The sequence below is a fragment of the Giraffa tippelskirchi genome, chromosome X (genome assembly GCF_054371585.1).
Source record: "Giraffa tippelskirchi isolate mGirTip1 chromosome X, T2T-mGirTip1v1.2.pri, whole genome shotgun sequence".
Lineage (NCBI taxonomy): Eukaryota > Metazoa > Chordata > Mammalia > Artiodactyla > Giraffidae > Giraffa > Giraffa tippelskirchi.
In genome coordinates, this window is record NC_137289.1 from 138,495,004 (window position 1) to 138,517,623 (window position 22,620).

At 40.0% G+C, this 22,620-nt stretch overlaps 1 protein-coding gene across 2 annotated transcripts in view; it reads right to left on the reverse strand.

Moving 5' to 3' along the window:
• Window positions 1-1,922: 1,922 nt before the first annotated feature.
• The window catches only part of CDKL5 (cyclin dependent kinase like 5), a 169,154-nt gene continuing 148,456 nt past the window's right edge, over window positions 1,923-22,620 (reverse strand). For both annotated transcript variants that reach the window (XM_081566535.1, XM_081566536.1), the window contains exons 13-18: window positions 20,973-21,074; window positions 20,596-20,701; window positions 17,486-17,609; window positions 10,162-10,261; window positions 4,731-4,850; window positions 1,923-2,309 (exon numbers count right to left, since the gene is read on the reverse strand). In XM_081566535.1, coding sequence (XP_081422661.1) covers window positions 1,923-2,309; window positions 4,731-4,850; window positions 10,162-10,261; window positions 17,486-17,609; window positions 20,596-20,701; window positions 20,973-21,074 — 939 coding nt within the window. The remainder of the gene's footprint in view (window positions 2,310-4,730; window positions 4,851-10,161; window positions 10,262-17,485; window positions 17,610-20,595; window positions 20,702-20,972; window positions 21,075-22,620) is intronic.

Here is a 22,620-nt window from a genome sequence, read left to right on the forward strand (position 1 = left end):
TGACCTCTATATATAATCAATACACATCATTATAGTAGTTATATAAAAATGCAATATGCACACAGTTTAAGCTTCAAAGAAACTAAGACCTTTTTCTTTATAATCTTCATAATCATCAGAGCTATGATTCTTAACATCTTAGAGGAGGGGGAACAGTAACTCAGCACATTTCGTTTATAGCTGACTTGATTCAGGAGCTGATACTCTCACAATCCTGGGGCAAGTAATAAATACTGAGAATATCTCTTTGAGGGGTGGGAGGGGATCTTTAAAAATATTATTGCTAAGAGACTACTTCTGAAAATCTAATACACTTGATGAATGACAGTGTTGAGGGGATTTCTGTCAAGGATGGCCCAAGGACATGGGGCTATGCCCCTTTTGGCCAAAGGCCTTGATGATACTTGGGAATATCTTGGGAGTTGAAGGAGATCAAAGGAGGGAAAGGTAAGTCCTGTTCTGGCCACGTGTGCGCGTGTGTCTACTGATGTACATGATAACCTTGTTATAAATGGACTGTCCCAGGAAGATGAGTACAGCCATTTTCTCTACACCTGGAAATGCTTTGGGAGCCTTCTAAATATATTGGAAAGAGCAATAACAAAAAAAAGCATTTAGAAACCGAAGTGCCACACAGGTATCTCCCATCCTACCAGCCGCAAGTCTCCAGTACAGCACGCGGGATTCAGGAGCATAGAGCTGGTTTGCAAGATCTGCAGATCGATACCTCTAACAACCTCACAACTAGGAATGTTCACTGGCAAATCTTTGGTCTACGCTCTACACAAATGGAAGTAGAAGAGTACATTTTCTCTACAAAGTCCCATGAGTAACCCTGGATCTGTTCTCCCCTCAGGTGCAAGGAGCGTCCCTGGACATGAACAGGAGCCAAGTGTGTGAGGACGGAGATAGGCCTGCTGGAGTTCTTACTGGCCTAGCCAACTTTCTTCCCCTGCCGGTTCGGGAGGAACTGCTGCATCTCGTCTGCTACCAAGGATCGTGTCTAAAAGCTGCTGCTGGGGTCTCAAAGTTGAGCAAACTACCTACCATTACACTCCCGTGCAGCCACAATTTCAACTCCCTTGATTAGAAGTATAATACTTACTTCATATCACAAATGTATAAAAATATGGCAGATAGTGTCATAACGATAATTCCTTAAATGATTATATTTATAAAACAGACAGATATTTATCATATATATATTTATATATAGAATAAAATACTCCTGATGCAATATATAAATGTTACTGTTTAGTTTTTATAGAAACTACTGTAGCTGTCCCACTGCTTCACAATGTTCCAAACAGCTCAAAGTAACTTTACATTTAACAGAAAAGGAATGATTATAACAGTACAATATTAATTAATTATAAATAAATGTTACAAACCCTATCAAATATGGAAGTTTAGAAAACAATTTAAGACATACAGTTAGGTCATCCGCTAACCCTTCAAAGGGATACTCTTGGATTACAACAAACCCCACATTTAGTCTAGGTGGAAACAAATCTGTGGTAAGGATTATCAGTCAACATGTATTTTTCTATCACTTGCAGTGCCAGAACACATCCTGGCTTTCCCAAGTTCAACGGCGATTGCACTAAAGCTGGAACGTAAGGGGGAGAACCTCGCAAGAATGTCTTCTTCCTCAATGGCACACTATGCATTCTCACACAAGACTCGTGGGGAACAGTGATCCCTAAGGAACTCCTGTGGCTCTAAGATCCCTGACTAGCATTTGTGGCCGTGGGGAGCCAGCTGGCCCCACACATACAATATTGCACACACCTTCATAAAGCTGAAAATACTGGCTTACCACTCTGGCCCCGCCCATTCCCCCACCCACCCCACCCACCCCTCCCCTTCTAACTGGATTGTCCCTGTCCCCTCCCACCCCCGCCCCCCTTCTCCAGCACACATTACAAGGCTGTCTCTTTTAAATCATTCAGATTTGGCATTCTGGACCGATTTGTTCTGTTATAAGGGTGCCCATTTGGCCCACTCTTGGCACCCAGCTGTTCAGAGTAGGAAGGCCCCTCTGTGGCACTCCGGGTCACAGAGGACACGTGCCAACCAGGGTCCATCTGACCTGGCAGCTGGAGGGCCGGCCTGCCCTTTGGTGTTGGCTCCTGCCGGATGTTACTGCTCCCACCAGAGGCCTGGCTCAGAGGGTGAATCCGAATTTCTGAGAAGGAATTTTTGGCTTGTTGAGTTGTTAAGGGCTGGAAGCGGGGGTCTGAGGAAGCCGGGTGATTTGAGGCTGAAGAGAGATGTAACAGCTTGCGCAGTGATTTTAATGGCTGGCTCTGAAAGAAAAGATGAGGGTGCATGTAGGGTTTAAGTTAGAGTAGACCTGAAAGGTGGGGGGAAATGGAGTGCAGATCTGAGACGACTGTGTGGCGTTAGGGAGGGTGCGTGTCGGGGAAGAGGGGCCAGTCCAGACTTATCTGTGCTTTTGTTCTTCTTCAGAAAAGATGGAAGTTATTTTTAACAAAAAAGCTTAGAAATGTAGAAGAAATCTAGAGCTGGTATAGTGACTGATCCAAGGCTTAGGCACCTTGTATCTGGCTGCACCCCATCTTTATGGGAGGAAGGGGGGAATCTCCTGCACCAACCAGCAAGAAGAAGGGAAAGAAGGGATATGCCTCTCCCTTGGCAGAAGACCTCCTTCCCAATAGCTCCACAGAAAGCTGCTGCTTAGGTTTCACCTGCAAAAAGTCAGCCATTTGATCATATCTAGCTGCAAGAGTCACTGAAAAAATGTAATGTTTCAATAGGCAGCAACATACTCTGCTAAAAATTGTGTATCCCCTTTTCTTCTTATCTCCTCGATTTTCCCTTTCCCTTGGCATTGCAAAATCCCAATGGTCCCCTTTCTGCACTCTAACTTTTTTTTGTTTTCATTACGTTTTGAGGGGGAGGTAAGGTATGGGCATTAAAAATGCCAAGCACAGAGAAATGAGCACAAGCCCTATAGACTCTAAAACAGTTCACTCACAGGAGGGTTTTGATTTCTAATAGCTTGTCTGTTATGTGCTTGGGGCTAAGGCCCCAGGGGGTGCTGCACTGGGAGGGGGACCTCAAGGCAGAAGGAAGGGTCCTCCTCTCCTTTTTGTCAGACGTGACAAGGTCACCACCAGAAGAGGCATGGGAAAGCACCCTGACATTCACGGCCCTCACCGCAGAACCTGACAAATGGGCCACAAGCATCTCTGGCTGTCACTCCTCAAAGGCCTTAAGCCAAGCAGAAGGTTGATAATCTCAAGAGACACTAAACATTAGAGGGAATATGGCACTGAAATCCAGGGGCTACTGCCTGAGCACTGACTCAAGGAGAAGTTGCTCCTGGGGAAGTGTCCTCCCCATGGCCATTCCGGAGTCTGTCCAGAAACGTTCTGTGGTGCCCATGGAAGGTGGCATAGTACACACACACTCTAAGTGCTCAAAAGCGTGTCTTCTGTCATTTTTTCATGAATTGGTATGATAATCCAATGAGATTCGTGGTGATTTTTACAGCTCTGATGACGTTTAACTACTGAACAATCACAATAGTTCAAACAGAAATGTAAAGTTACCTGAAAAGTTTCCTGGCCAAAGAAGTGGTCATATAAAGAAGGTTCTAAAGCCCCGTACTATCTCTCTCAAAATAAATTAGGAACAGGACATCACTCAGAGCCTTGTGCTTTTAGGTTGGATACACAACCAATAACTAGGGTATCTGGTTTCCTACAGTCTCTTCACCACCACTGCACACCACCCCCCAGCCTATATACATTACAAGCAGAAAATATAAATGGTTGGGCAAATACGATTGAAATTTAGGGAGCTCTTGTCAGCAGCTCTAAGTAACAGCTTACAGTTAGAGAAAATAACAAACTTATAAAAATAGAACCTCCTCCTCCAAATCAGACATCCATGGTCATTTATAGGCACAAGTAACGTTATAGCCTCTAAAGCTCACAGTTCAGAGGAATAAGAGATTTATAAAATGTTGAATACAATCGAAAACAAGTAAGATTATGTTATTATGCAATACCGAAGATATACAATATTTTAAAATCTCCAATCAAAATAGTTTGCTACAAGGAGTAAGACCTCAATTACATGAAAAATTTATGGATTCAGCATCTGGCTTGTATGGCAGGGAAATTATGGCATACAAGCCATATGCAGGGAAATGTGACTACACATACTGTCTAATATGTGGTTCCTAATGTGAATGTTTGCCAGTTTTCTATCAAAACTAGTATAGATTTCAGAAGCTTAAAGAGTCTTCCAAGAAAGTGTATTATACCTGTCTTTCAAGGTGCAGTTTGTAGACTACCACCTTTAACAAACCGTTAATGTTCGCACTACCTCCTCTTACCTTCCTTCACATTTTATGGCATGCTTCACTGTTACCATGAATTATTGTTATCTGTGGATTTTCTCTCTCTCCTAGGCTGCAGAGTGTTTGTGGGCTGGAGATGTATCTTATTCAGTTCTCCCCTCCCCTCAGGTGAAAACTAATGGAAGCTCCCTTTTTTCCCCAGTAGGACACAGGTCACTGAAGCAAGATTCATCCAGACTCCTAAGATGTATCTGGCTATCACTGAGGGTATGTTCTGGGGAGACTCTCAGCCTTGCTGTAACATTGAGAGGCTAAATTTCTCAACCCTGCCCTCTCTTCAGGAGAGACCAGTCACTGCAGAGTCTGAGAGTCTAAGAGTGATGCAGGCACCACTCACTTGGGTCTGTAGATCAGAGATCTTCTCAGGACGCCACTCCTTGGGTCTGCTGCTCGGGGTGCTAGCAGAGTGAATGGCTTTCTGTAATGTCAGAAGATCAGGGCCGTCAGAATTGGGCACCTAGAGCAGAATATGGACAAGGATTCAATAAGCACACGGGTAAGCCTCATTAGGATATGCAGCCACACCCAAGAGGAGAATGAAAGCAAATTCGACCAAATCAAAACTCAATCCCCTCCCCTCCAAAGAAAAGACTCGATAAAAAAAAGAAATTAAAACTTTCCCAATGTTCACAATGCAAGTGATGCTAGTTAAAGTCTGCTGCCCTCTTAATAATTTTCCCTGCGGTAGGAAAAATTGGCAGATGTCATGCAGCTTTGTTAAACCTCAACCCTTCAAGCATTCCCATGCTGTTAGTTTTAGTCGCTGTAAGAGAGAGCAGTTAAATTGGGCTGTACCAGGAATTGCTGTCGTATCCTCATTCCATATTGCAGTTAGGTTATGAACCAGTTCAATAAAACAAAAATGTGTTTCTGCTGGCAAAATGATCCAAACACTGTGTTTGGTGGTGCCAAAGAAGTCTAGCTGGCTTTCAAGGATAGCGAAGTGAGAAAGTATGGTTTGAATCATATTCCCAAGACACTGCCCAGGAAATCTGGGTCTAGCATTATGCACTATGAAAATGCTGGAAATTTGTGCCACAAATTCCAGATAAACGCAATTGGTCCACTCACCAACTTTGGTGAACACAGGAGAGTAATGCCAAATGCCAAGCAAAAACCCTGGCTTTCAACTAAGTGACCAGCAAAAGCTAGAGCCAGGCAAGGAAAGAGCAAATCACCAACTAACAGAAGCTGTTTTTTCATGGAGCCTGCAAGCTCACTCAATTTGGTCAATTTAACTTGGTTTCAAAGAAACAAACTGCCAACCAAGTGTTAACAAACTTTGTGAGCCAAACGAAAAGACATTTGTTAATTGTAAACGTTAATCGAATTCTTTACAGGAAATAAGGGATTTCATGAAGACTGCCAACAACTGGCTAATTAGACAACCCAAACTAGCCTTTCACTAGTTGGTTTGTTTAATAGCCCTTTATGCTTCAACCTCCTTAACTGATTCAGAAATTCCAGAATGTCAAAGAATTTATATCTCAGTGAATTTATGGAACTGGCTCAGGTACTTAACTAGCACAAAGAGAATATGACCCCATGAAAATAAAAGACATGCTGTTGTCATCAGTAAAACAAGTTTACTGGAGCAGTTTTCAGGGCTACCATACGTAAAATGGGTACCATGGGTGGAGTGACTACAGGAAGCTTTTTCAAAGAAGAACTATGCTTTAAATGATTCTTTGAATTAAAAAGAGGAAAGAGGGATTTCTTGATGCTTGGATTCTCCCCGTTGGTGGAATCTGTCTGCAATATAAGATACAAATAAACTAATTGCCAAGGAAAAAAAAAAAAGGTGTTCTTATCGAAAATCCTAGCCCTTGGATGTCCTCAAATTGTTAAATATTAACAGTCACTGAAAGGATCTCTGTGTTGTGTGTGCATGTAGAGAGGTTTTTTGTGTCATTTCTCACCTGGACATGAAGATGCCAATAATGTAAATTCAAGACATGCAGAAACTTCTATGTATATAAAGAACCTTTGGACACGATCAATACCTACAGGAACGTCTCTAGAGACTTACACACATATATTCACATTCAGCTTATAAAACATTTAAGGATTTATTTATTATCAGAAATATGACTATTATAAAGAATTAAGTTTAAAGGGCTATCGATGAACTTCAATCTTTTCCCAATCGTCAGAAGGGACCTAAGCAACTAAATAATCTCATGTAATCCACATGCTTATTTAGAAAAAAGACAAAGATACTGCAAACCTTTTTGAATGTGGTCAACTCTTAAACCAGAAAACATCAGTTGGAAGGGGAATGTATCAATACTGCAGGATTCTACTGTTGAGGAAGAAGCCTGGCTCTACACTGTGAGAAGTATTCAGCCCATGGAAAATAGCTGGCATGATGGAGAATATGCCACAAAAGTAAAGAAAAAGAAAGTTCAATCTTCAAACTGAAGCATGATTACCAGTTGAGACACTAACTAACTAGGGTACAATTACCAAGTTGGCAAAGTCACCATATGCTCTGAGGGCTTATGTAACTGTCTGAATGTGGAACTGAAGCCAGATTTCCCAAGGCGGCTTCCAGATTTGCTTGAGTCAAAGTAGGCACCTTTACAATACTGAATGATTTTTTGGCATGACTTTACCCTGTTTTGGATATTTCAATTGTCAGAGCACCAGAATGTCTGTGAAGGTTCAGATCATCTTTTACTGGTGTGTCTGAAGACATTCAAGAAAAACAGCCCATAAGGTTTTCCTGTTCCCATGATAGGGATCCATGAAGAGTTTAACTTGCGTGGCTAAGGAGGCCACAGGAGAGCCCTCAGATATGCGTATGTATGACTGATTCACTTTGCTATTATAGCAGAAAGTAACAACACTGTCAGTGAACTATATTCCAATTAGAAAAAAATAATAAATAGAGAAGCAACAAGGATATTGCATAGCACAGAGAATTCTAGCCATTATCTTGTAATAACTTTTAACTCAGTATAAACTGCAAAAACACTGAATTGCTATGCTATATACCTGAAACTAATATAATATTGTTAAGTCAATTATATTTCAATTAAAAAATTCACATTAAAAAAAGAGAGCATTCTCAGGAACAAGCAGCAGGAGGCGCTCCACACCTCCTGGTGGGACCCTGGCAGGGACTGAGCTGGGACTGCTATCCAGGAGAACCCACCTCTGGCTCTCCAAACTGACTGTGCAACTTCAGGCAGGTCACAAGTTGCCTGGGCAGTTCCTATATCAGCAAAATAAGGGGGTTAAACTAGATTTAAGATCCAGAGACTTCTCTCTGTGCACTGGGTATCAGGTTTCCATTTTGTTCAATCTTGTGCAAAGGCCACAATGCTTTAAGTCCTTCAAAGTTCATTTACCTAGGTTTCCTTTTGCTGAGTTCTAGTGAGTGAAGAAGAGTTGAATTTAAAAAAAAAATGTTGAATTTAATTCTGTTCCAATGCTCACTTGAAGGAAACAGTTACCACAATATCAAGCTTGGGAGCCTGTGGTCTGCCAGGAAATACTACACTGGGTCCTCTTTGAAAACCTTACTTTAGATATCAAAGTCCTTTAAACATTTTCTTTCCTATTTTAATTAAAAAAATGCAGAGGTATAAACAACTTTTGGTTTGGAAGGCTTAAGTCATTGTGACCTGTGCAGAGACAATTTGCAGTTACTTTACATATCAAAAATGAAAAGTACGAAACCCTGAAACAAGTAAGTTCAAGTGAAGAGTATGTTAGAGAATAGTAAATATCCTATTTACCCTAACCTACACTATTTAAACATCTAAAATTTGAACCAGATCCTGAGTAACAGTCAACATGTACACACTTGACTCATGCCATGGTGAGCCACAGGTTTAATGCTGGTCTAAGGCAGACATCAAAAGCTAAATCTATACACAAAAACACCTTTAATTCCCGTGTCTTGCCACTTTCACTTAATCAACCCCACAATGGCTGTGGGCCTGAGGTTAAGAACCAAAACAACCTCTAAATAATAACAATAGTGGTTAGGAGGGGCTAATCTAAATTTAATATTCATGATGCATAAATATGTTTCACAGATACTAAAAGTTTCATTAGCAATGTACATATTTTAAGCCTCACCACTTCAAATCAGGTCTATTTTGTTCATCTGGTTTAAACAACATATGTAGTTAATATGTGACTAAGCGACATCTTGATTGGACCTTCTACTTGAAGTGAGTTTCAGTTAGAAATGTAGTCAGCTTTTTTTTTTTAAATGAACATTTCAGAAATATTATAAGCCATTAAAATGAAGATAATAAAATCTGTGTAGTAACATACATACTGCGTGTTTATGTGATAGAAATACTATTAGAAAGCCAGAATACAAAATTGTACTAGAATGACTACTATTATTTAAAGCAAACTAAAAAACCACCTTCTTTCCATACACATATGCACAGGCTAAAAAGCTAGGAGGAAATACACCAAAATCCTAATACTAGTTGTGATAGGGTGGTAAGATTGGAAATTATCATTTTTTTTTCAATTTTTCTGACTTTTTCTAATAAGCTCATATTTATATTATAATGGCATCATAAATTTAACAAACAAGTAAGATAAATGACCCCATGGACTGTAGCCTACCAGGCTCCTCCATCCATGGAATTTTCCAGGCAAGAGTATTGGAGTGGGTTGCCATTTCCTTCTCCAGGGTATCTTCCTGACTCAGGGATTGAACCCGGGTCTCCTGCATTGCAGGCAGATGCTTTACAGTCTGAGCTACCAGGGAAGCCCAGTAATCTAGAAAGGCCCTTATTAAATCCTTACTTCAAATATATTCTTTGTTACTATCACCTATCTCACCATTACTTACCATTGAGTCATAATCCTAGACTTTTCAAAATGGAACAGACCTCAGAAAACTGAGTCTATTCATCTTAAGAGATGAAATCAATGAAGTCCATCTGAGCAGGTCATTTTGATTATGCCTTTTTCCTTTTTAAGTAAGTGAGAGTCAATCATGTATGAAGTAAAATTGAAACTAAATAATTAAAAACAGACGACTCAATCCTGTCTAGTCTCAAAGGTGTCAGAAAGCAAAGCACGCCTCATGTGGTGAAGATGTTCTCACTGGCCTGGAGGCCTGGCTTCTCCATGTGTTTTCAAGTCACTAACCAGCAGAATCCATGCCTGGTTCAGTGATATGACATGCATGCTTTCATGCAGCCAGCCCTTGGTTCAGGTGAAGGGCTCTCAGGAGATGAGACTCATTCCATTTCCCAGTTCAATCCCAAGATAAACATGTCCTCCTACTAAAGCAAGCCCTGAAATGTCAAATGCTAGCTCCTGTCTATAGGCAGCCCAGAAATGCACTTGTCAACATGGGAATCAGATAACCAGCCGGGGAGAATAATGAATGATGGTTAGTTAAGAATTCTAAGATTTAAACACAAACCAAAACCATTTCCTAAATTTTCACATATCTTTAACCCTCAGAGAGAAATAAATCCTGCAGGTTCATAACTTTTACATGAATATAAATCCATATGGATGAGGTGTTTACTGAGAGAGAGTTAAAGCATTCTCTTTCATCCAAATTAAATTTTTCCTATTCCTAGAGGTTCTCTTGAATCTAGAAAAGGCTCTGTGGGAGGAGGAAGTTGTATAAAATTTGAGAAAGAAACATATAGAGTATATGTATATCAAGTATCAGTAAGAAAATAATTCACTTTGATTGCCATGTACTAAGTGTAAAGATCCCACAGACTAATGTAGACTCGTATGCCATTGTAAATAGAAATTGGCCATTTACTTACTGTTTGAGATTTCTTCTTTTTCTTTTTCATTGACCTGAAAAAACCTTGTTTTTCCTTTTCCTTGAGTTGTTCAGAATGACTAATGTTTTCAGGACTTTTCCTAAATGGGAAGACATTTTTATCATATTGATCTTTCAATCATTCCCCTACCATTATATGACAAATATAATGAAGACCAAAAATGCATGACACCAGGTTCAAATAGCCATGAAGAATCAAGCACATAGGTAAAGAACCTCTAAAAAGCACAGAAGGAACTGAATATCATCAAGCATGGTTAATGATTAGCCTTTGGCAAAGGCTCACTTGAACTAGCAATCTGAACATTATTACAAAGGATCTGTAACTACGCTACAGGACCATTTTCATGCTGTTGAAAACCTCAGGATTAGAGAGCCTGAAAAGCACACGTTTGAAGGATGCCTTTTCTGTAACCCTCCAAGGGAAACAAAAATATTTTCAGTGTCTTCATTTTTCCATTTACCTTTTAAAAACCAGCTTAACAAGTTCATTATTAGTGGCTTACCAAGGTACTGAACATAAAAAAAAAAGAAAAATCAATGCTACTACAGAAACCTTACAAATAAAAGTAAAAATTGTCTGAAACTGGAAAATTCCTTTATGAAAATTTTATATCTATGTATTAAAACTAAATAAAAAGTAGATAAGGTAAGAAAAAATAGAGACAGGATAATGCATTAATACAAAGCACTCTTTTGGGAAAAAATCTTCTGACTTCAAATAATGACTTTAAGCTTCATATCACTGACACCACCAGGTATTTTAATACAAATAGGAGGTATTAAAAGAGAGTAAACAAGCCACCCTGGCCCCAAGAAGTTGACTTACTTATATGTTAACAGATGCCCTATGTTACTTAATTTATGGTCTTAAAACAACTGGAATGGTGTCATTCTTGAGAAAGGCACATTCCATGGGTCCTATTTTGAATCTGAACATCTAGATTACTGTGGAAAACCATTTTCTCAAATGACTGAATTCCTTCTATTAGCTATTCCCTAAAATCAAGAGTAGAAACGTTAAAGGTGATGGAATTCATTCATATTTATAGTTTTAGAGTACTGAACAGTGAAGTTACTAGAACATCTAAAAAATATGAGCAAACCAGCATCCTTTACTTGATTAAATCTATGTGAAGGCAGAAAACATTTATATAAACTATTACAGATCCACATGATAGAAAACACCATGAAGCTATTTTTAAAATCACACTGTCACAGAATTTTCACTAATATGAAGGAATATTTCAACTATAATACTAAGTGAAAACAGCAAGATTGATTCAAAACTTTCTACATGAGCCCAACTATATTTTTTTACAAGTCATATATGTTTATATATACACAAATTTTTTATAAAGCAGAGAGAAATTTAAAAACAAATCTTAGTTATTTCTCGGTAGTAGGATTATTGGTTATTTGTTTTTAATTTCAACAACAAACATGGACTGAAAATATAACAAAAAGGTTTACAAAACAGAAAATTCATTTGAAAAGCCAAGAACTCAAGATCAAAGACCACACAGGAAACAATTTAGAGACAGAGACAAACAGACAAAAAACAAGAAGTAAAAACCATGACTGTTTGAAGGAACAAGGGTCACTCATTCTTAAGTGTTTAGCCTAAAAGTTAATAGGAATACCAAGGAAGTAAAAACATGTACTGTAGGCTCAAGTGTTCCTGAAACTCATTAAGAACTACAGTTTTAAACCTCATTGAGAGTTTCAAGCTCTGAAGTTAAAGTTTCATAATACAACACATCCAATAAAATAATTAGTATTGGGACTCAGAATGATGCGTTAACAATTTTGAAAGTGAGAAAACTTCAGACATGATGGAATGAGTGAGAATGAAATAGTGAAACGTTAAAGATTCCCTAAACTCAAAAGCTGTAGTGCTGGGAAAAACACTCTCATCCTAATGACAGACTGGGCCTATTTGGTCAAAGTTTCTTATGACAAGTACTTTTGAGATTAAGCAGATGAAACCCTTGGATGGGGTCTAAAGACAGACTGCCCTTAACTAAATTCTAGGCCATAGCATTCAGTTATGTGAGGGTTCTAGGAAACATAGCAGAACAGTGTAAGTAGTTGCTGGAAACACAAAAGCACCACTCTTAGAATTGAAAGAGGGTAGTCTTTCCCTTCTCCAGGGGATCTTCCCAACCCAGGGACTGAATCCAGGTCTCTCGCATTGCAGGCAGATTCTTTACCAGCTGAGCCACCAGGGAAGCCCAAGAATACTGGAGGAGTAGGTAGCCTATCCCTTCTCCAGCAGATCTTCCCAACTCAGGAATCGAACCGGGGTCTCCTGCACTGCAGGCGGATTCTTTACCAAACTGAGCTATCAGGGAAGCCTGAAAGAAACCTCAGAGAGCATCTAATCTAACCAGCAATACTATTTCTAACGATTTGTAACTTTCAGAAGTTAAAGCATTATATGCTTATGATACAGCTCATGTCCTTCCATAATGGGGTCTGCACATAACCTAGAAGCACAGCAGAGTATTTAGGTTAACGGGAAGAAGTTTTTACTAATCAGAATTAAAGTATAACAAAATCTCAACGGTCTGGTGAGGGTCAGTAGTTAAAGTGCTTTCTGCCAACTGAGGAAATCTTTATGGGGGCCACATTCATCATGACCACATCCTCAGGATGGGAACAGCCGTTACTATAAGAATGCTAATATTGGCATGAGAGGAAGTGAAGGCTTGAGACACCAGCCCTAGGAGGAAGAAGACTGTCCAATAAAATGAAAGTGAGAGTATGGGGGGGATGGGGGGGACCGTACTGAAAGAGAAGAAGGAGTAGGACAAAAAGCTTGGTGTTTGCAATACCTTGTGTCCCCAAATCACAGATGATGAATCAAAGACTCTCTGCAGAGTCTCTTCAGAGGCACTGGATAAACTAGAGTCCGGGGAAAGGGGAATGATGAGGAAAGTATCCTCAAACTGGAGCCACAGAGAGAGAGGCAGTGGCGTCAAGATCCAGGCGGGAAAAGACTCCAGGGGCCAAAACAAAAAAGAAAAAGAAATTACCCTTGAATTAGAGGATGAAAGCTAGGAGTAAAGTGTGAGTGTGCATGCATCACAAAAAGAAAAGACACAAAAGGAAGTCAGAGAGAAAGAAAGAGTGCCAGTGGGGGAGGGAGGGAGACAGAGAGAGAAAAGACTGAGAGAGGGAGAAGCTACACTGAAACACACACATACAAAGAATTAACAGAAATCGAAGGGAGAAAAACCTGCAAGAAAGACTCAGGGATTGAGAGAAGCTGTCTGGAACTCAGGCACCTACAAAGCTGTGTGCTGTACAATTGAATGAAAAAAAGGACTTGAACATTTATAACCAGTACTGCACCCAATGGGTAAGAGTGAGCCCCGTGACTTAATCTCACTTGTGAATTCTGGACCCTGTTATTGATTCTATCTCGTTCAGTCAACAGTTCTGTGCTGAGCTGAGCAAACTAACTATACAAGCAACAGAGGAGCAACACAAGAAAAAGGCAAATGGTGATCACCTAAGTCTCAGGGACAGGAGCTCTGAGAAGGCCCACTCAGCTGTCACTTGGCATATTATCCAGGGCTGAAAACACAGCGTGGGGGTGGGGTGGGGGGGTGCAGCAAGCATGATGTGGGGAAGAATATATGTATATGTGTGTGTGTAGGGGGGAGAGGGGTGGGTAACAATAAGTCTCCTTCCTGAATAGTCATGGCACTCAAACATTATCTAACAGAACAGCTACTATTTCCATAAGGGGTTAAAAAGAAAGAGAATTCAAAAGAAACACCTAAAAAAAGGAAGGAATGAAAACCAACTGAATCAAATCCAATCAACATTTATAGAGTACTCTGTATGTGCCAGGATCAGTGTTAGGTGTTGGAGATACAAAGAAAGACTAAAACAAGGGGTGTGACCTCAAGCTGCTCACAGACTCAAGGCAAGCGACCCACCAGTTAGACAGAGGGCCAGGGAGCTCCATTATAATCCCCTTAAGAGCAGCAGTGAGAAGGCGCATCAAAGAGAAGCTGACTGTGACACTTTCCCTGTCATCTCCCTCCCCTTGCCAGTGTGACTAGGGTCGGTTGGCTAACGTCTGAGGGTAGAAAAGTCAGGGACTAATTCTACAAGAATAATTCTGTGCATTATAATGTCAATAAATGATACCAATGTATTCATAACTTTACAAGAAGAGAAAGCCTGGGACTGTACAAGTGAGTGACAGCAATTCTTCACTTATCTTAACTACTGGGATTTCTAATTAATTTGGTTTATTGTTTAAGTGTCAATTTTTAACCCAATTTTGACAGCAGTCTTTCTAAACACTGTCTTTTCATGGAAAGTAAGAGTAGCCTATTTTAAAGATATATACTCTACCTGGATATCTACTCTATGTATGAAACCATAATGGCCAGAGATGACTCTCCCTTTAGAGCATTAGAAAAGTCAAACTACCTCTCTTCTCTCTACAGTTACTGTTCAGGATCCTTCTCTCTCCGCACACCGTCTTTGTTACCTGGGATTGTTTCTTGCCTGACAACCTCAGTGCCAACTGAGAGAACTCAACATAGAAGAAGAATAAGCAGGCTCATAGGGAGGGTGGAGGTGTTTTCCCATTACTAAAGATGATCAATTGACTGTATTAACCCTATTTTTTTTGTTCTGAAATATTTTGGCTTATCTCCCAGTTCTTAACTGGATTCTGGACAGTTGAGATGGCCAGAGTAACAGCTCTGCATATTATACTACACTATCATTTTAAAGTATGATATAGCAGCTTGACTTTTCCATTGCAAGAAATGTATGCCCTGTACAAATATCCCCTTCTCCAAAGAAACGTAAAGTACTACTAACAAGGAGAAACAGACTGCCCTTAGGACAGTGATAATTTAGGAACAGCAATTCACTATGTCACCATGGCAAGGCTCATTCTTGTTTTTGTAAAAGTTATCAAATGGCATTATCTCACATATAAATATGGTGAACCAATGAGAGATCTTGTTCAAGAAAAAAATCCAAGACAAGTCGAGCTTAATAGATGACTTAGACTAAGTTGGATGTGATGCATGGGGGAGAAGTATCATAGCAGTACTATCATGAGGGGCAGTAAGAACAAAAGAATATATCCAGTTCCTCTCTGGAAATTCTGGAATTCCCTCAAACCTCATAATAGCAATATCAGATGACTTGATGAAGACCTGTCTAAAGTTCAGCATCCCAACTGTGCCTCTAATTCTTTTCAAAACAATTGTTTTTAGGTTTCTACGCATATCCAGGTCTACTTAAACTGATTATCAAAAGTCAGAAATAATATGCTGTTAAGACCATGAATCCCACATTTAGATGTAGTTTTGATCTGACCTATCTAATTTTCATTCATGCTAATATGTAATCAACACTCTTTTAAACCATCACCACTTCATCATGCAATGACCAAGATGAAACACAATTCCATCTGTACTTCTATATTCTCACAACTTAGACACTATTCTCATAGCTTGTCAAAGCCACTTGAAAACTGTCAGCGTCGGTAACTGGAGTTGTACCTGTGCTCTCCAGTTAATGTGTAGATCTTATCTAAGTTATGGAGAAAGAACTCACTGAAGTTCCTCAGTAAAGGAAGTGGAGAGGAGACACATGGCAAGTCATACTGAAGTTAGAGAACATTAATGGTAAAAAATGCTGCTGTTAACAAGTCACAACGGTGCCAGGCACTGCTCTAGATGCTTTTGATGTTTTACTTCATTTAATGATCATATATACTGTATGCTATGCTATGCTAAGTCGCTTCAGTCGTGTCCGACTCGGTGCGACCCCATAGACCGCAGCCCACCAGGCTCTGCCGTCCCCGGGATTCTCCAGGCAAGAACACTGGAGTGGGTTGCCATTTCCTTCTCCAGTGCATGAAAGGGAAAAGTGAAAGTGAAGTCGCTCAGTTGTGTCCGACTCTTAGCGACCCCATGGACTGTAGCTAGCCTACCAGGCTCCTCCGTCCATGGGATTTTCCAGGCAAGAGTACTGGAGTGGGGTGCCATTGCCTTCTCCGATATACTGTATGAGGGAAGTGCTATTCTTAGCCTATTTTATAGACAAGGAAACTGAGGGACAGAGAGCTTAAGCTCACATGGCCAAAAGGTGACACTAGTCAAGATATCTCATTTCCAGAGTCTAACCTCTGAGTCACTAATGTTAAAACTCTCATTTTATAAATAAGGCGATAAATATAAAATGTGCTTATAAAAGAAAACACATTTATAGCTTTAAGAAAATTGTTTTTATTACTGTAAAAATAAGTTATTTTCTCTATAGGGCATGGTAACACTGAAACCTTGATATTACCCTGCCAACAGGGTCCAAACTGTATGAATTCTGGCAATAAACAGCAGAGACAGAATCTGACAGATTGGTCTCATTCTCAATTCAGTGCATTACAGTGAGGCACCATTTTATTCTCTTGGTGGAGAACTTAATAGCTCTATGAAAAAAATATAAATACCCCTCACATCTAGATTCTGGGAAGTCTTTCTGGGCAGCTGAGACTATAAAGCCTATATTATTAAAAATATAGTCCTTACCCCCCAGACAAAATCTGCTAATGAGACTTGATGTGTGTTATAATTCTCTCCTTAAATTTTTACTACACATGACACAAAGATTAAAGGATAAGCAAAATTGGCACATAATTTTGTCCTCTGACTACCAGTACATTTTTGTGGTACCACAAATGGTTGTTCCGTTATTTCTCTTTTCACCCTGAATGAAAGTCAGGTAGCACAGAAGTAAAAGACACGAGCTTTAGTGTCAGAACCCATCTGGGTCTAGATCCCGGCTCCCTCCTCCCTGGTACTTGCTGTCCAGCACCAGGCAGGCTCCTTACCTTTTCTAAGCTGCAGTTTCCTCATCTGGAGAGGAAAGACTACCCTACTTCAAAGGCTGATTGTGAGAACTGAGTGAGACACTGCACACCAAAGACTAAGTAAAGTGTCTCCTACATGATTCAACAGCAACAAGCGGAGAAGACAGCAAAGGATGTCAATCATGTCAGAAGAAGACGATGGAAGACTTATGAGGTATGTATTGACCCAGGGTATTTTCTTTCTTTTACATGATATTTAACATAAATGCTGAACATTTTGAAAGAAACCATTACAAATAATGACAAATCACATTTCCCTCATGAAACAATCTCTCTTGAGAAAGAAAGGCCTAGTAGGAGAAAGAATGCTAAACTGTTGACCCAAAATTTCTGTGAAATCTCAAATCCACAGTTAGAAAAAAGAAGAGTAAAAACAAGCTAAAATACCCACCATGGATCGAATGTTGGCTGTCTTTTCGAGTGGTTAGTTCCAGAACTGCTTTCTGATGGTAGGGAAGAAACTCTGGTTGACACATTATTTTCATGAAAAGAATTGTCTGGACGTGGAGATGGCACTGAATAAAGAAAAGGTAAGCCACTGATGTACTCTTTTGATCAAAGCACTTCTCATATTGTTCTATTGCATTTCTCTCACACAAACAAAGTAACAAAAAAGTAAGTCAAAATCCTCATTTGCCCTTCATAAAACTTTTGTGTTTTCTGAGGATGGAGGCATTCCAGGGAACATTCTCTCCCTCCCCATTCCCCCAACTGCTTATGACAGTAACTTGCAAGGGTCAGTTAACTCAGGCAATATATGTTCAAGACATAAATTAATGTAACAGCTAACAAACTGGAGAACATCATAGGAGATTTCAAAGTATGAATATGATCCCCACCTCCTCATTTTGACATTCACTTAAGTTGAGGCTTTCTTACATCACAGACCCAACTATGTAGAATCTATTCTTAGTCTGAAGCGATGCTCAACAATATGTGTGCTGGAATACACTAACTACAGTTTAAGACTTGCCACTTGGAAGGTGACATATCAATTTTATATTCTTTTAAACTCAATTCCAAAGAAATGTGGTTGTTTGCACAAAAATACTATTTTTCTCTAAGTATTCAATCCAAGAATAAACAAAAAGACAAACCATGATGTTTGTGAGTAAATACTTATCTGTTTTTCTTTGGGGGGGGTACCATCTTTTTCTGTCAATTTCTAAGCTTGGTCATAAATAAAAATACATTACAAATTTCATCACAAAAGGAATATACAGGCTGTATGTAAAGACAAATGACACCATTTCACTTGACTCTTGGCCGGTAGGAGTGAAAATGGGAAATATTCTAAAAAATCTGTCATTTCAATGGTACCACTAAATCATCATCCAGTTAGATTTAGTAGCATCACTGAAATGAGAGATGCCTCCAAATGTTTCACCTAGTTAAATCTTTCCTTTCTATTTCTGGACTTTCTAAAATAAAAATGTTCTACCTGCCAAACTCTGAAGTCAATTACGAGGGGCTTTGCTGATAGTAATCAATTGGCAATCAAAATAAAACTGTGTTCCTTGAGGTCAAGGACTAATTAATTAAAAACTTAGTTAACATCTTAATATTAACATATACTCTCTAGACATCTATAGAATTAACATGTGTGTGATCCATTTTGGAAGTAAAACTTCCAGTGAGAGAAGAAAAGACTTTTTTGTTTAGCCAATCTGATCACACGGACCACAGTCCAAGACACTATAATACTTTTGTTTTAATTAACTCTAATCTGAATTAAAATTTTAGTCCCGTAAGATTCTAAAGTAACCATGACATCAGAAAAAAAATAATAAATGCATCAAAAGGTATACAGAATGCCTTATGCTCTTCTCCAGTGTGGGGCTAGGAGGGAACAGAGTAGCCTAATCAGTCAATATATATTTAGGTCCTGAATAACACTTGTATGCATTCATTTAGCTCAGATTCCTAGTTAAAATGAGCAAGCAGTTGTCCATGTTCCCCACCAATTTCTGCCCTTTCCACTTATCCTCCCAAATCAACAGAATTATGAGAAGTTGGGCCTCGCGGACCCAGGACTTCACCTGTGCCCTGGTGGGCTTGCTGTCTGTCTCCCCATTAGGGGCTGGGGCTTCCTGGGGGCCCCCACTCTATTACTACATAGCTCCTTAAAGGGGATGTCTTTCTCTGTCAATCTCTCCTAAAGTCATTCAGCCCCTGAAACATTTGTTACAGTTGTCTGTTAAACATCAAAACACAATTTTAAGGTCATGCAAGTACACTTGAAGATTTTCTGTCATTCACTCAACAAATATTTCTGAAACTGCCAGGCAGTGTCCTAGTCAATGAGTGTAAAAGAGGAAAAGGTAAAGGGCCTTGTAAATCTTGTGAGAGAGAAAAGTCAAGAAGCCATACCACGTGGGGTGTGTTATGTTAGAGACAAAGGACCATGAGCAGAACAAAGAAGGAAACACTTCACTTCATCTAGGTGGGCAGGGAAGCAATCACACTGCAGAGGACATCAAAGCCGACTCTCAAAAGGGACAGAAACAAGCTGTCTGAGCATTTGGAGTAATGCATTCAGGTCAGAGGAGGGAACGACCTGTGTGAGCAGCAGGGGAAGAGCTGGAGAGAATAGCAAGGGCCAGGCACAGAAAGTCTAAAATGCCATCTGAGGGAACTTCTATTTTGTCCTGTTGCCAATGGGAAGCCACCAGAAGACTCTTGGCAGATGAGAGATAGAGGACTGGGGCTGGGGGCGATGGATTGCCCTGTTGTATTTTCCCTGTAGCATTTACTATCTTTTACTGCTCTATGTAATTATTACATTTAGTATTGTTCTCTCCTCATGAGAATACCAGAGAAGGCAATGGCACCCCACTCCAGTACTCTTGCCTGGAAAATCCCATGGACGGAGGAGCTTGGTAGGCTGCAGTCCAGGGGGTCGCTAAGAGTCAGACACGAATGAGCGACTTCACTTTCACTTTTCACTTTCATGCATTGGAGAAGGAAATGGCAACCCACTCCAGTGTTCTTGCCTGAAAATCCCAGGGATGGGGGAGCCTGGTAGGCTGCTGTCTATGGGGTCACACAGAGTTGGACACGACTGAAGTGACTTGGCAGCAGCAGCATGAGAATGTGAGCTCTGTGAGGGTGGAGACCTTTGGTTGTATTGCTTACTGATGTTCTAAATTAGAAGTCTCAGGCATACAAGTGACATCGATAAATATTTTATGACTTAATCAAATGAGTGGTGTGGTTAGAACACAGCTTCATAAGGATCATTCCAGGGACCATTTTGATGGTGACTTTAGAGACAGGGAGAGCTGCTGGGAGGCTATTCAGAGAAATCAAGTCAGAAGCCACAAGGGTCTGAACTAAGACAGTGGGACCCAAGGCAGGAAGATGTGGTGGAAGACACCAGTGCAGGTAAGAATGCCATTGACTGGAAGTCAGGGCAGTGGAATGTAGGGGAGTGTGCGGGCTGGAGATGTAGTGAGGGGGAGAGAAGAGAGGACCCGGATGGGTGCTAGGAGCTGGGTTTACCTCGATAGAAGCTGCCAACTCTTCTCGGAACAGGATCATTATACAGGTGTCTATTTTCCTTGGGGGCGGTGCCATCATCAGAGTGAGGGTCATGATACGCTCCACCCTGAGACAAAAGGTAAACAGCAGAGTGATGATGATGCAGCCTCTGCACTCAGAGCAGTATCTAACTGATCTATAATTTACTCTGGGATCTGTTTAAGACAAAACTCAGAATTATGGCATGAGGAAAACTGCTTACTTTGTAAGCCAGTTCAAATTATTTGTGGGAGACTAGGTATGGATAAATCGTATAAGACAGACTGTAATGATTCCGAATGACCAATCTTTATAGACATGTTCTATCAGGAACGGTAGCCACTCTAGAAAATTCATACCTCAGACTTCTGCCGTGCATGGAATGAAGAGGCGCCTTCTCTGGAAGACTCCTTAACAGAAGATCGTGCCACAGTCATCTCCGGAGGGAGCTGCTCTCCAGGCTAAAAGTCAAAGTTAAAAGGATTTATGAGAGAGTCTTGTTCCTAGGGATGAAAAACACCTAAATTGCCATGGGTTTTATTTGGTATGGGCTTCCTTGATGGCTCAGACGGTAAAGCATCTGCCTGCAATGCGGGAGACCCGGGATCAATCCCTGGGCTGGGAAGATCCCCTGGAGAAGGAAATGGCAACCCACTCCAGTACTCTTGCCTGGGAAATTCCATGGACTGAGGAGCCTGGTAGGCTACAGTCCATGGGGGCGCAAAGAGTTGGACACGACTGAGCGACTTCACTTTCACTTTTATTTGGTATAACCAGTACCTTAACTGGCTAAAATAAAAAATGTGAGTTGGCTCAAACACAAATTGTCCCGTAAAAGAGTGAATCATCTGATGAATGTAAAATATGTCAAACAAATGTCACACAGATAGAAAGTGAAATTCTCATTAAAGTTAATGCAAGCAGGGAATGAATTACTCTGAAAATAGTTCAATTAATTATTAAAAACAAAGAAAATCATCCTCCTAATATCTAGAAAGCCATGGTTCTGAGCAGCACTCAATTAGAAGAGAACCAGAGGTTCTATTAGTTAATCCAAAATATCTCTAGCAGATTTTAGGCTGAGTTCTCCAAAAAGAACTACAGATGCAAAAATATTTTTCATGAAGGACATGTATGGCAGATTCAGATGAAAACAAACATTCTTTGGATAGATCAAGGAATTGAATCAGCACCCTCAACAATTTCTGTCTTAAAAATCCCCTAACTATTGTAGTCTATGTACTTATACTTCATGTATTTTCTTAACAATCACGACAGCACTCATCTCCAGAGACACTTCTTTCTGTCAAGGAAGTGAATCACAAGCTAAGAGCAGCCTTGGTCCACAGTAGTGTTCATTGAGGGAAAAAGTAGCATTTTCTACCTTCAGAAAAAAAGAATTATGGAATAACATTACCAAGCCATTCAGAGGAGTTAGCTGCATTGTGTATCTGTATATTATGCACAGAAAGTATTATCTTGAGCCTTACACGATGTGTCAAAAATAGTTTATTTAAAATATGATTCTTTCTCCCCCTCACTCCCCAAATGTACTATGAAAGGACTCAGGGCAGGAAATCATTCAATGTAGCCTCTCTTTTTTCTACTTTTTGACAAGATCTCATTTAAATTTTATCACCTGCATTGTTTACAAAAGCCTCTAGAAAAGCATCTTAGAAAATAAATGATTTACACCTAACCTAAACTCTAAGTGACAGAGCCAGTCCAGTGCCCTTGCTCTTGAAGGTGACAGTATTTTTCAAGAGAGTGATTCCCATCATTATTCTTGGCTTCAATTACTTGTCAAGCCATCTGCCATCTTTGTGACTTTAAACATGTACTTTCTTGCAGTTCGGCACTGCACCTCCCGAATTGGACTTAAAATTCAGTAACGGTTGGATCTGTTTTTAGCCTACAGTTACTGTTTCATAATGAGCTTATTTCCACCAGGGTCATGAAGCCTTTCTCTAGCAGTCAGAGAGCCAGTCCATTTGTCCTTTCTTCAAG